General features: G+C 33.8%; 1 protein-coding gene and 2 non-coding genes across 3 annotated transcripts; 1 reads left to right on the plus strand and 2 right to left on the minus strand.

The window, feature by feature from the left end:
* Nucleotides 1-952: 952 nt before the first annotated feature.
* On the plus strand, nt 953-1,024 carry Trnaq-uug (transfer RNA glutamine (anticodon UUG)). Its single transcript has one exon. It is a non-coding gene; the product is annotated as a tRNA-Gln (tRNA).
* A 3,785-nt stretch (nt 1,025-4,809) lies between these two features.
* On the minus strand, nt 4,810-4,881 carry Trnaq-cug (transfer RNA glutamine (anticodon CUG)). The gene has a single exon. It is a non-coding gene; the product is annotated as a tRNA-Gln (tRNA).
* Nucleotides 4,882-10,708: 5,827 nt separating this feature from the next.
* LOC106143057 (uncharacterized) lies at nt 10,709-11,515 on the minus strand. The gene has a single exon (XM_013345029.2). It carries the CDS (start codon nt 11,343-11,345, stop codon nt 10,971-10,973), a length of 375 nt encoding a protein of 124 aa, XP_013200483.1. The 5' UTR covers nt 11,346-11,515; the 3' UTR covers nt 10,709-10,970.
* Between the last annotated feature and the right edge of the window lie 2,113 nt (nt 11,516-13,628).

Genomic DNA, 13,628 nt, shown 5'->3' on the forward strand with positions numbered 1-13,628 from the left:
AATCCAGTAGTGAACACCGCATTAAAATCGGACCAGTAGTTTTGGAGATATATGCTAACATTGGTTTGCACAAACAAACACACAAACGCACAACCTCTCACCCTAAACGCATATATACGGTCTCCGTTCGGTCGCGGGTAATGATGTGGGCCAAGTCGTCGCCAAGTCGCATAACAATTAGCAGCTATAATTGATAAAGCCGAGGAGGATGTTTGCAAAAATAAATATGATGCCCAAAATAACTATTCCACGCGGACGAAGTCGCGGGCACAGCTAGTATTTTATAAATATTATAAATCGACATAAATGTACCTAACATAAATCACTTACCCTGGATGGATATTAAACCAAAGCAATAAGTGAAAATTTATGAAAAAAAAAAAAGTTAAAACAGCAAAACATTTTTCTCTAAACTTTAGAGTGATCGAGATCATCTTTTTTTTTTGTTTTTCAAGAATAGTTTCTATTGCCAAATTATAAGATCGTGTTTGCTGTTGCCGAACCCTAAAAATTGGTAGTGGCAATTTTTTCCATAGGTCGTAAATACTTGTCGCTGTCAAGTTGACTGATTCGCGGAGAAGAATTCCTATTGGCGAGGGTTCATTTGTTTCTCGAGACGTGATCATGATCAAGTATTCCAAGTTAACCCCTGACCAAAATGAGAGATTTTATACACTAGCTTGCTTACTGGTTTCCAAACAGAAATATCAGATAGAAATTGGAAACTTTCAGAAATTATTTCTATGTGAATTTCAGTGTCAACTGTAAGAGCGGTCTTCTTAACAGAGACACTGTCGTTTATTTATATTTACTTAGTCGCCTTTTCCGACATTTACAGATAACAATGAAAGGTGATGCGACAAATATTATACTCGATGACTAATTAATGATTATGGTTAATAAATTGGCTTGTTGGTTGATAAACTAAAGTCTTATAATTGGATTACTCAACGGTTCCATGGTGTAATGGTTAGCACTCTGGACTTTGAATCCAGCGATCCGAGTTCAAATTTCGGTGGAACCTGTTGTTCTTTTTGTTTTTGTTTTATAAAACCCGTAATTTGTTTCTTTTGAACCTGTCTCTCATTCTCTCTTTAGTTACCTGAAAATAGGTGATAATAAAATTAAAATTGATTAATATAGCATCGATTTATATTCTCCAGTGACATACATCGAGTATCAAGTAACAAAACAATAAAATCCTGCACTTGGTTCTCATAAGTTTCCGAGTTAAAAAGTTACATTTTGAAAGGGTGACCCATAAGTACTCTGAAATATTCACCACATCAATCAATAGGCGACTGGATACTCCCGCTTTTATATTTCATATTGCCACCTAACTCCAGCTCTATAGTCCAAAGGCCAGGTTTCATAGTTTAATAAATAATAATAAATAAATATATACGGGACAAATTACACAGATTGAGTTGGTCTTGCAGTAAGTTCGATACTTGTGTTACGACATACTAACTCAACGATACTACGATTTTATTACAAACTAGCTGTGATACGTCCGCGTGGTATAGTTATTTCGGGCATCATTAAAGCCCTCAAGGATGAATAATTTTCCCCGTTTTTTTCATATTTTCCATTATTACATCGCTCCAATAGTTGCAGCGTGATGTTATATAGCCTAAAGCCTTCCTCGATAAATGGTCTATTCAACACAAAAATAATTTTTCAATTCGAACTAGAAGTTCCTGAGATTAGCGCGTTCAAACAAACAAACAAACTCTTCAGCTTTATATTAGTATAGAAAAGTAAGACAAACATTCAAGACCCTGGCCAATTAGAGAAAGTTCGTTTCTCATCAAACCCTGGCCGGGAATCGAGTCATGCCGCTGTGCCACAGAGGCCGTTTAACTCACAAACTTACATAAGTCTTCTATGTCCTAACGTCAGTCCCATTTGCTTCCTCATCTCTCCAGAGTGGAGCTCGACCGTTTGACTTTTACCGTGTCCTGGATTGGGTAAGTCAGGTTTTTACCATACAACTCCCGTCTGACCTCCACAATCTTTGCAGGGGAACCTACCTAACCCATAATGGATCATGGTTACACATCCTGAATGTGTAAATTTTCTCACGATGTTTTCCCTCGCCTTAAGAACATCGATTAGTTTTTAAACGTATGTGCATAACTTTATTTTGTTTGTTCAGCTAGGTTAAAATGCATATTCCCTAGACTGAACTGGTACAAGTTACTTCTATATGCATTTCATAATAGAGGAAGCAGATATCAAACTTAAGTCGAGATTAACCTGATTTCATAAAATTTTGTAAATTTAATTATACTCTTATCTCAAGAGAGGATGTAAAGAGTTCGGGTGTATTGATATCATGGAGACTATGTTTTAGATTGGTATTGGTAGGGATAGGATATTAGGATAAGTAGGTACAATTCTTTTAAGCGATGGGCTAGCAACTTGTCACTATTCCAATCTCAATAAAACCATACAACCGTTTTCTTTTTTTTTAATATTGGGGCCGGGAACCACACGAACTTCGTAATAACCATCAAGTTACGAAAAAATATTATTTAAATGTTTTCCTAAAAAAAAGAGTTATAACACGTCCCAACTCCTGGACTATTCAACTTGTAGGTGTTTTCCCTGTTCAGATATTGGCAAAAAACAATATTTTATACCGGTCGCTAAGCGCTCCCGCAAATGTATTCCGTGGACGCTTCTGGGACACTGAATGTGAGGTATAATGCTGGGACGTATCTCGGGATATGATAAGTTTACGTTATATTTTTATAAGCGTTTTTAAACTTTATTGGACCATAGACCTACAAGAAACGAAAATTTGAATCTTGACCAGATCGTTTAGGAGTAACATAGGCATTTTTTTTCTAGAAATTCCCACGGGAGCGAAGCTCTGCGCGAAAGCTAGTGTGCGACAAAGAGCAACAAAACGAACAACAAAATTATACTCACATACTATTAAGTCTATGCTCATTTAATTAAACTAATATTCTTAGGCCGATATCTCGATTTTTTTTCCAGTAATAACTTCTGGTTTTTTTTAATGAAGTTATATATCAAGAAATAAAAATTATATTTGGTAAAAGTAATAAAATAAGCAGCTCAAAGATTACTACAGACAAAATTTGTGAATGTACACCCTCTGTAGCACCTCTCTGGCCATCACATTAAATATTGACAAAATAAAAATGTAGAATGCCAACGGACGTGCGCCCGTTATGGCGACGTTTGCCCGCCAAGGAGCGATTCCATTTTCAAATGCTTCCCGCCAATAAATATCTTATCGAGTTACAATGAGGCAAACGGGAGGCGCCACGGGACTATTCGCCACTTTTCAATAATTTACCCCTATACCGACATTATCTGTGGCGTTTCGATGTTCTGTTTTCGAAATTTGACAGCTGCCGGTCAATGGTTAGAATGATTGAAGGAATTTGAATAAGTGTTCTATAGAGAGGTACCTATAAAAGGTATTTCTTCCTTGATTGGAATAGACGCTGATAACATTTATAATTTTATATAAAGATAAAAAAAAGAACTTAGCAGCTTACTCCAAGTTTTTGTGACTGTGGTTTCCACTACTTAATTTAGTATAGAATACTCCATGTCTTTCCCATGGATGTCGTAAAAGACGATTCATCTAGTTCAAGTAAAAAGTAAAAGTAAAGTAAAAAGAATTTATTCAAAGAACACCATAACAAAAAGACAAAAAAAGGAAACAAAAATATGTACAAAAATAAACATGTAGTATGGTGCTCCCGAAAGGGTACCCCCTCAGCATAATGCTGCTTCATAGCAGCATAATCAAGCTTCCATGCAAGTTTGGTAGGAAAGAGAAAACATACATACATATAATCATGTCTATATCTCTTCCGCGGTAGACATAGCCAGCAGTCCTGAAGAGACTGATAGGCCACATTCGGCTGTTTGGCATGATAGAATTGAGATTCAAATATCCCATCGCCTTAAAGCAGAACTCCAAATGTATAAGCCTATCCCTTAGTGGCCTTTTACGATGTCCATGGGAACGAGACAGAGTGGTCCTATTCTTTTTTTATTGGTGCCAGGAACCACACGGCATAAAAAACATAGTGTGCACCAGCTGCTTCTTCTCGTGCAAACACCAATCAAGGGAAAGAATCATACAACTCTCACTATTCGAATCTCAGCCTCAACATTGTCTTTTATTTTATTTATCTATTCGAGATTATCAGCACTGTCTTCCCCGTAAGGGACAAAGACGCGTAACGCCTAGAGATGTATTAGATACCAAAATTAAGTATTATCGTTAGGGATTGCCTGTAGACTGTGTCTTCACTCATACGAGTATAGCTCTAAAATACGTTGATAATATTATGTGTTAATGTATGTCAGTCAGTCAGTTCCTTGTTAATATACTTAACAACAGATAGATATATTAAATGTTATCGTATAAAATGATTTCTGATGTTTTTAAATTGATATTTCTAAAACGATTAAGTTTTAAGATTGTTTGAACAAATTCCTTTACAGGAATTTTAATCGAACACACCTTGTAATGATTTTATTTAAACCAATTTTTAACATGATTACCCAGTGGTCGTGATTAAGATATTACTTGTTGCGTCTCTCTGAACAAAATAAAATGCATTTCAAGTATTTAAAAATCAAAATAACCTAATCGACGCTGATTTTTTTTTAATTTTACCAAGTAAAACGAACAAGAAATGTTTTTTATATTTAATTTATAATTAATTAATTAATGGCAAAATAAAAAAACATAAATAACTTAACAATAACAACAAATTTCTATTCGAGCTATCAAAAGAAAAAGGCAAAAAGAACAGGTTCCACCGAGATTTGAACTCGGATCGCTGGATTCAGAGTCCAGAGTGCTAACCATTACACCATGGAACCGTCTGGCGAGACCGTCGAAATTTGTAGTTTGTTTCAGAGATATCCGGCAAAGTAGATAAATACATTATGCTAATTTGATAATAACTTCCATTTTTTTCCTATCACATCTGTCCCTTACGGGTAGACAGAGTCAATAATCACAGTAGTCAAATACGACGTTTAGCTGGAAGGATTTATGATTCAAAAATAGTGGCAGGTAGACTAAAAAACTTCCATTATGTTTATTCCAAGTTTATGACCTTTCTAATATCTAGATTATAGCTAAATTGACCTTAAATGAGCTTAAGCCCTTAGATTACATAGTATGGAAACTTACTCTAACTGATTAAGTTTTTTCCCTTAGTCGTCTTTTGCTTTAGTGGTTGCTATATTTTACAACGCAGAATCATGTAGGTATGTATCATATATTTTCTCACTTACTTACAACAACACTCATTCATTTTAACACGCTTATCAAGCATCATCCGTAAAAAAAATTATGGAAATTTTTAATTAAAACAAAAGAAATAAAGATGTAAATGATACCTACTATAGAAATTGGTTTAATAAATGGACTTATTGCACTGGATACTGGGTATTACCTGTGCATAATAAATAGCAGTTGAATAAATAACCTTATTTACCAAAGATTTGTTGCCATAATGACAGATAATTAAACAAACTTATTTATGTACTTTTGATTTCTAAAATATCAATAAGCCAAACAGCTGAACATGGCCTATTGGGTATTTTTAAGACTGTTGGCTCTGTCTACCCCGCAAAAGACATAGACGTGATGGATGTATGTATGTTGATTCTAAAAACAACGTAAGGGTTTATTTAATTCATTTAGTATGTATACCTATAGGTACCCAAAATCTACGCACCCTTATTTTACCTACATATACTCTTACTTTGGTTAAAATTTATGGCTTTAGTCGTTTTAAAGCACCAAGTAATACTTACATACATACTTACATAAAACCACATCTTTATAACTTATGGCATAGTCAACAATCTAAAAGAAACTGGAAAGCCAAGTGACGGAATTGAGATTCGAATAATGACAGGTTGCATGAGGATTCAAAAATGTTTCAAATGCTACTTGCATTTGAAACATTTTGCTGACACAACTACCATACAAACTCGCTTTAATTATTTTCCAATGTCACATTTAAAATTAAATTACCAAAAAGCTTCCTTCCAACAACCTGTCATTTTAACCTATTTAATACACGCAAAAAAAACATCAAATTAAAAACATGACAAACCATAAAGTATCGTGGACAGTGAGCAAAAAACGGTGAAGTCACAGCCGCGCCTCGTATTAACTGATTACCTTAATTAAAAAGCTAACTCTTTCCTGTGACTTGGGAATTCAACATAGGGGCGTGGTCACGTGGATTAAAAATCTATGCCCGACAGGTGACCGCTAATCGACGGGTTAGCGTTTGTTAAACGAGGGTTAGTTCGGCTAAGTAACCTGTTAATGTTATTAAGTCTGCATACATTTTTAACAATTGTTCCATATTTTTATTAAGTAATAAAAATATGGAACAATTGTTAAAAATGTAATGCGTAAGTACGCATGTTTTTCCAAATTAAATAATGAATAATAAATTGAAAAGCAATTATGGTTTAGAAATTTATTAAAGATTAATTTCCTTCCTTTTGGCGTTAGCGCTGGTTACATCCTCACCACTATTTTACCATGATTGTGGTAAGTGAGGTTTTTATAGGTCAATTATTGTTAAGGCACTTACTAATTCGTTTATTAATCAATTAATTATTTATATATATTTTTTAATTAAAAAAAAAAATAATGCCGACAATTTTTATTGGTCTATTTGGAATTATAGTAAAAGTTGTTTTTCTTTTCAAAGATATATTAATATGTAAATAAACCATCGTTCCGTTACTTAACTTCATTTTAATTTTAACCAAACCATTAACTGATATTGTGCCACCGACCCCTAACCCTTCCGATTACGATCTTATCTATCGCGCACATTACAGTGAATTATTATTTCTGATTAATAAATAGTCCCAAGGTGGCTGGTTGCGACCAATTACGGAATTTGATGAGTTTTCATTATACACCACGACACTTCGGGGACTAAACGGCCTTCTGGGTTAGTGGGCGGGTTGGAAAGAGTGGCGCGGCGGCATTTTTGGGTTAATATTCGATTTTCAAAAAATATGGTCAGGTCAGTCATCCTTGTAAATCGAATCATTAATTTGAGATCAAAGAAAATATAAAAATAACATCCGTACTTGGCTCTTAATTTGAAAAATAAAACAACCATCGTTCACATTAAAACTTTCATTTTTACGAAGGATTCATTATCAGTATCATTACGTATTTATACTAAGAAAATATAACTATAAATAACCAATATATGAAAATAGCATGAGTACCTACTACATATTTGAAGTAAACCCGACGCAAAAAGTGAATAGGTTTCTGTACTCACTCAATACATTTATCGCTTCATCAGTAGGTAAGTATTATGACAGAAAAGCCAATCCAATACCCTAAATGTGCAGTTTTTCAAATAATCAAAACTGTACAGTCAATGAGCGAAACGCTGATATTTTTATTATTTTAATTAAATAAATTGATATGAAGACATGACACATTGACAACAACGAGTTTCGATAAAGACAAATTATTCTCAGAAGAAAAAAAATTTACGTCTATTTCAAATAATTATTTGCATTTATTTGTTTAAAAAGAGGTTAAAATAATAATATATACTTACTAGTTGTCCCGCAAATGTTGTTTAGTTAAAAAAATGTTAAGAGTGGACAACCTTTATCACTAAGAGGTTTGAAAAATTGGCCGATTCTCAGAACTACTCAATATGTTCACAAAATTTCATGAGAATCGGTCAAGCCGTTTCGGTGGAGTACGGGAACCAACATTGTGGCACGAGAATTTTATATATAAGAGATGCATGCATTGGATAGCAAATATACCTACTTAAGAATACTACTGTCAATAAAATAATGTTTATTACTTGTGGTGTTTTCCAAAATAAATAAACTAAGAAAAAAGTCGGCGTCGTTTGGGTGAAAAAAAAAAGAAATAATTAAATTAAATAATTTTTCAAATAATTAAATATTATATAAATTTAAATATTTTTTTCCTCATCGACTGTACTGTATCAAGCCAGCCCCAACGAGTGATCAATTTAATAGGTGGATCCGTGTGCTACATACCTACAGAGGTGGTAATGTCCAAGTGGTTCACCCATTTACCTAATAACTACTGTAACAAGTGGTGTAGGGTGACCAAAACATATGTATGTTATGTTTTATTTTCAGTACTAAAAAATATTTTTTTTTTCACGCATAATGCTCTCACTTGCCGGAACTGTAGGAATATTTAAAAAAAAACGTGTAAACAAGTACATTCTAAACATAAAAAATTAAAACACTTGTGATTACGTGAAACGTTACAACAAATTTACTATGCCACTTATGTTATGAGATTTTTTTTATTTGTACAATAAGTAATACAACGCGGGCCATGATGCAATGGATCCACGCCCATAGAATATACTTTAAAAACTTTCAAATAAATAACTGCAAATACCTATATACTTTATACATCGAGATTTTCAAGCACATAAAATTTTCCAACAACATAAATATATCTGTATCTCTTCAGCAGCGTCCTCTATTGGAGCTTCAAGTAACTATGAACTGAATTGATGACCATCTAATTAAGGGACTTTCATAAAAAAAACCAGTACAAATACATATAATACGTTTAAAAAATTTCAATAAAATACAACAATACTTTTTTTTTATTGTTGATTTTCAAATCTTGTCACTATCGCTTAACGCCCTCTATCAAATTTCTGATTAAACAAGTTACTTTAATAGTTCTATACTTTAATTCTAGATGGCGCTTCGCAGGAAAATTACAAGAATTCGATAATGAAGTGAAATAACTTTTTTATTTGTTAATGGCTCACTTGCTAAATAATGCAAAAATTAGATATCAATTTATTAAAGATTATTTAAATTTTTATAGTCTGTCGTTAATCCTCAAATGTTTTATCATATTTTTGTTAAAAAAATAAAAAATAAGTATAAAAACTTCTTTTCCTGACGAATTGGTTACTACCACCGTTCCCGTGTCATACCCGCTCGTTAAAACTTACCAGTAATTATCGTGAATGTGTAAACTGGATGGGTCAAATTGCTAGCGGTCACGGAATGTCTTAATCCGATAAATGTTTGTAGCTTGTTAATTTTTTACCAAAATAGAGTACCTATCATATGTATCTCGTACATTAGTTTAATTGCTAACCGATGCTCTTTTCGGTAAGGGAGTTTTCCCTCGTGAGGAAGTGCAATGTAAAGTTCCTCTACGAAGACTGCGGAGCTCAGAAAGGAGTAGTTTTGTGTAAAAACCTGTCTTGTTTCGGCAAGTGAACAGTTGGACTCCGGGCTCCCATGCAAGAGAAGTGAGGATAAAACCAAGGGGAAGCCAGGGGGATGATGTTAATTTGTTTAACAGTAAAAAGGGTCACTTCTACCAAATCCAATTCCGTTTCACGTCATAATAAGAAGCGAAACAGCGATAGTTTTACGCGTGTCGCCGGGACTGGAAGACAGTTCAATAACTAGTTTCCTACTTATATAAAAACAAAGCTAGTAGCTCAAGAGATTTGTACAGTGTATGCATGCATCTATAGTTTTTAGGCTTATCCCCTATGATAAGCCTAAAAACTTAAGATTTTTCTTTAAGGCGATGGGCTAGCATATATAAATTCATATAATCACGTCTATATACCTTGCGGGGTAGACAGAGCTAACAGTCTTGAATAGACTGAAATTAAAGATAGAACTGAGATTCAAATCGTGACAGGTTGCTAGTCTTTAAATAACTCACAATCTTGGAATCAAGTACATTTTTGCACTTGCAAATTGCAAGTGTAGGTAGTGTACCTATTTGTTTTTTATCAACTATATATTAACAGATGAAGAAAATGCTGCAGTGCAGTTTGCTACCGCTTATACGCTTTGGAAGCGGCAGTGAGCTTAGTTTCAAGTAATTTAAATGACGACGAACCAATGTTGTGAAACTCTGTAAAGGATAAAGAAATGATCATTATTATATATATCAAATCGTATGTATAAATTTATGATAGAGTTACCATAAGATTCGGAGTAACCTTATTCTCAGAGGGGCCTCAACTTATCAAAGGCACTCATTTGGCAATGACTGATAACACTTACGTGGTACGGTACGTTAATAAAACGTTTAAATCATACAGATAACAGCAGAGCACTAGTTGCATTTTATGACTTCATTTGTGCTGAATGTTATGTTTTATTTTATATTTTTTTTAAATTTAAATTTAAAAATTGTTGAATGACAATTTTCTATTTGAATTTGAATAAAATGAGACATATCAACATCACTTAATAATTGTCATATCTTTTGGTTTCACAACATTGGTTGACGTCAAATTAATTACTTTAAACTAAGTTTACTGCAGCTTCCAAAGCGTCAATGCAGAAGGAGAGGCTGTAAAACTGTAGGAGATAAGCATTGGCAATTGCATAACATATATGTAGGTACATTTAAATTTCATTGTCGCTACGTTTTTTTTATCATTTTCTTCCGTACTGCTAGTCTCATGTTATTGTCATTAATTAAAAAATCTTGTTATATTTCCGGTATTCCGGAAACGTTACCTAGTGTAGTTACTACAGGAAAAAACACCTCACATTGTAAAGGGGAATAACATAATGGCGCTAAGATAATTTGTAATGTCAGGTAAGCAAGTTGGACTTGGAATTAGATGTATAAAATAAAATAAATTTATCATATTATTCTAAAAATATATTAAAAATCTCCAATCTCTATAAAATTAACAACCACATTTTCTTTTCACGGAAGCGACTTCAACGCCAAGCGTGTAGGTAGATACCTACAGTAAATACAACCTCCTTTTATAAACTTAAGTATACACTGTAGTCCTTCGTACAAAGAATAGAGTATCTACTCTTAAAGACGGCACAGAAATACACTAGAACACAGAATGTCTTGCGATTTTCATTTCACAAATTCACTGCCTTCTGAAATCCGATCATCGCATAACAAAAGTAAAGATGGATTCGATCACATCATCCAAGTCCTTGCTGAAAGGCGACATTGGCGAAAGCTGAGCTTCATATCCAACTGTCTTCTTCTTCCCAGCTACCTCAAGATGGTGCGGCCCAACTAGATTCACTTTATCTCCTTTCCATCGCTTCCCGATCGAAACATTGCCGTTAGCACCAACCAGATTTATATTCCCGTAGTTGTCAGCGACTTCTACGAAGCAATCGTTGCCGATCACTTCCACTTCTCCTTGGTTGCAGGTCACTCGCACTATGCAATTGTTGCCAACAACTTTCAGGCGGGATGCGTTGATCTGCATCGTCACTTTCTTCTTGTTTCCGACGACTGAGTAGGCCTTCATTTTTATTTTGAGTTTGGAAGGTGTCAGAGACTGCGACCGGTTTTTTTTTTAAATTAAATTCTCTTTAAGCGGTGGAGTTTGAATTTAGAATGAATCAGATCGAGCGCGCGCGTGCGTTATATAGGCGGCGCGCACGCGTGATCCCCGCTCGGGGAGTGCCCTGACGCCGCGTCACTCATTGAGCACGAGTTTGTAGGTGGCCAGTTACAATCTAGTTTTATGTGGGATTTTTTTCTTCGTATATCTGGTAAGATAGTCACTGACGTCTGAAGATTATGTTTGGAACTTTATCTCAACTTGAATTCTTGGTATATCAGTTCTTAGAACGATTTTTTCGATGTCAACTCCGAATATAGTTATTTCACAAATTGACATAAGTGCAAATTTCTGATTTTATCAAAATGTCTTAATGTTATATACCTACTCAGGTCTTATCTATCATTCATCATACTAAATTAAAACTTTCTTTTATACCTAACTAAGTAATCTTGGTGTTAAATGAGAAAATTTCAATCATTAACTCCAATTTTATACTTGGTTCCAAAGTATCTAGAGTAAGTAGGTAGGTACATATTATTTTGAAAGTAGGTATACTTATTAAAGTAAATATATTAAAAAATCCCAAATCCTAAGCACGAATTAGTCGCTATAATGATACTGTGTCGAGTGGTCAATACAATGATAGTTTAAGTGCCGTTAGCCCAGTAATTCCCCATACAAATTGGAAGCAGGTATAAAAACCTTCAAATTTCGGCTTAGCGAGACAAAATGGTACATTATATTATCATTTGCATATTTATTTCGGTCTGAATATAGATGTTTTTTTGTGCTAGTTGCTATTTATATAACAACATTTGAATTGGTAGACTTTGAACAAGGATGTAAATATTTTGTTTTAATTTTTTACCGACCACAAAAAAGGGTGTAATGTGTTTACGTGAAGGAAAATGAGGTATAAGAAAATTGAACAATTATATTACAGATTTCTGTGAAAAGTACCTTTGGCAAGTTATCAAAAAAGAGTAAAATTTTATAAGACCTAGTGCGAAGAATATGTCGCTCTGTCAGTTTTTCTGGGCGCTGAGCCTATTAAAACATAAAGTTACTATAAACATTTCATACGTCCCAATATATAAATGCAAAGTAAGTTTATTTGTAAGTTTGTTTCTTGTCCTTTCAAAGATTATCTACTGAACCAATATTCTTGACATTTGCGTAAGTATATAGATAAGTAATAGTTTGGAGAAGGATATGGGGTGTTTTCATCTCAGTAAAAACTATAGTTCCCGTGGGATTTGCGAAAACCCTGTATTCTTTTGAAGTTGGCGCTCAATTTTAGCTTTTGTAGGTGGCCTTAAAGTCGTCGTTTTATGTAGGTTGTCCTATATTTGCGCGGGCGTCTCAATATATGCAATTTATGACTGAAAATCTTAATAAAATTTATTTAAGTGCCGTGTGGTTCCCGGTAGCAATTTAAAAAAGAAAAGGACCAACTCGTGTCTTTTTCATGGATGTCGTAAAAGGAGACTAAGGGATAGGCTGATTAACTTGTTTTTTGTAATAGACGATGGGCCAGCAACCTGTCACTATTTCAATCTCAATTCTATCATTAAGCCTAACAGCTGAACGTGACCTGTCAGTTTTTCAAGGCTGCTGGCTCTGTCTTCTCCGCGAGGGATATAAACATGATTATATAAATGAATGAACGAATGCACTATCCAGAGTATAGACGCAATACAAGTCGGTAGCATTAAAAATTATGTCGTTTGGCAATCTACCAAGACATTGAAATTAGGATGACACTTTTCAAGGAAACTAGCATTATCAATTGATGTTGGTAGATTATTTTTCTAAGAAGTCACTGATCTGATTTCTATATTTAGATCTTTATCATTACTTTTAGATATTATCAAATTTTGAGATAATATTCACGTAGATATTAGAGAATAGTTAAGATAAATAGTACCCATAGCCAAGAGTAAGTACTTACCGTAAAAAATTTCCATTTCACATATTTCACTCTTCAGCTTTATAATATTAGTATAGATGAAATATAAGAGAGAGATATTTATATAAATCTATTTATGCCTTTCTTTACACTTACCTGTCGTGTGCCCGCTGGAAAAAATTTCTCTATAAATATGAAGTGTCCTTGTACTGAATTGCTCTTTATTTTAAGTTTTATTCTTATTTTCCTTGGTGTACCTAAATATATAAATAAAAAATACACCTTAAATGTATCTTAAATAAAAATTATCGAATTTTTACCTTTAAGTAAACTTT

The sequence above is a fragment of the Amyelois transitella genome, chromosome 2 (assembly GCF_032362555.1).
Source record: "Amyelois transitella isolate CPQ chromosome 2, ilAmyTran1.1, whole genome shotgun sequence".
NCBI lineage: Eukaryota > Metazoa > Arthropoda > Insecta > Lepidoptera > Pyralidae > Amyelois > Amyelois transitella.

Excerpts from the sequence above, each read along its gene's own strand:
- LOC106143057 (XM_013345029.2), bottom strand. The coding sequence starts at position 11,345 with ATGAAGGCCTACTCAGTCGTCGGAAACAAGAAGAAAGTGACGATGCAG.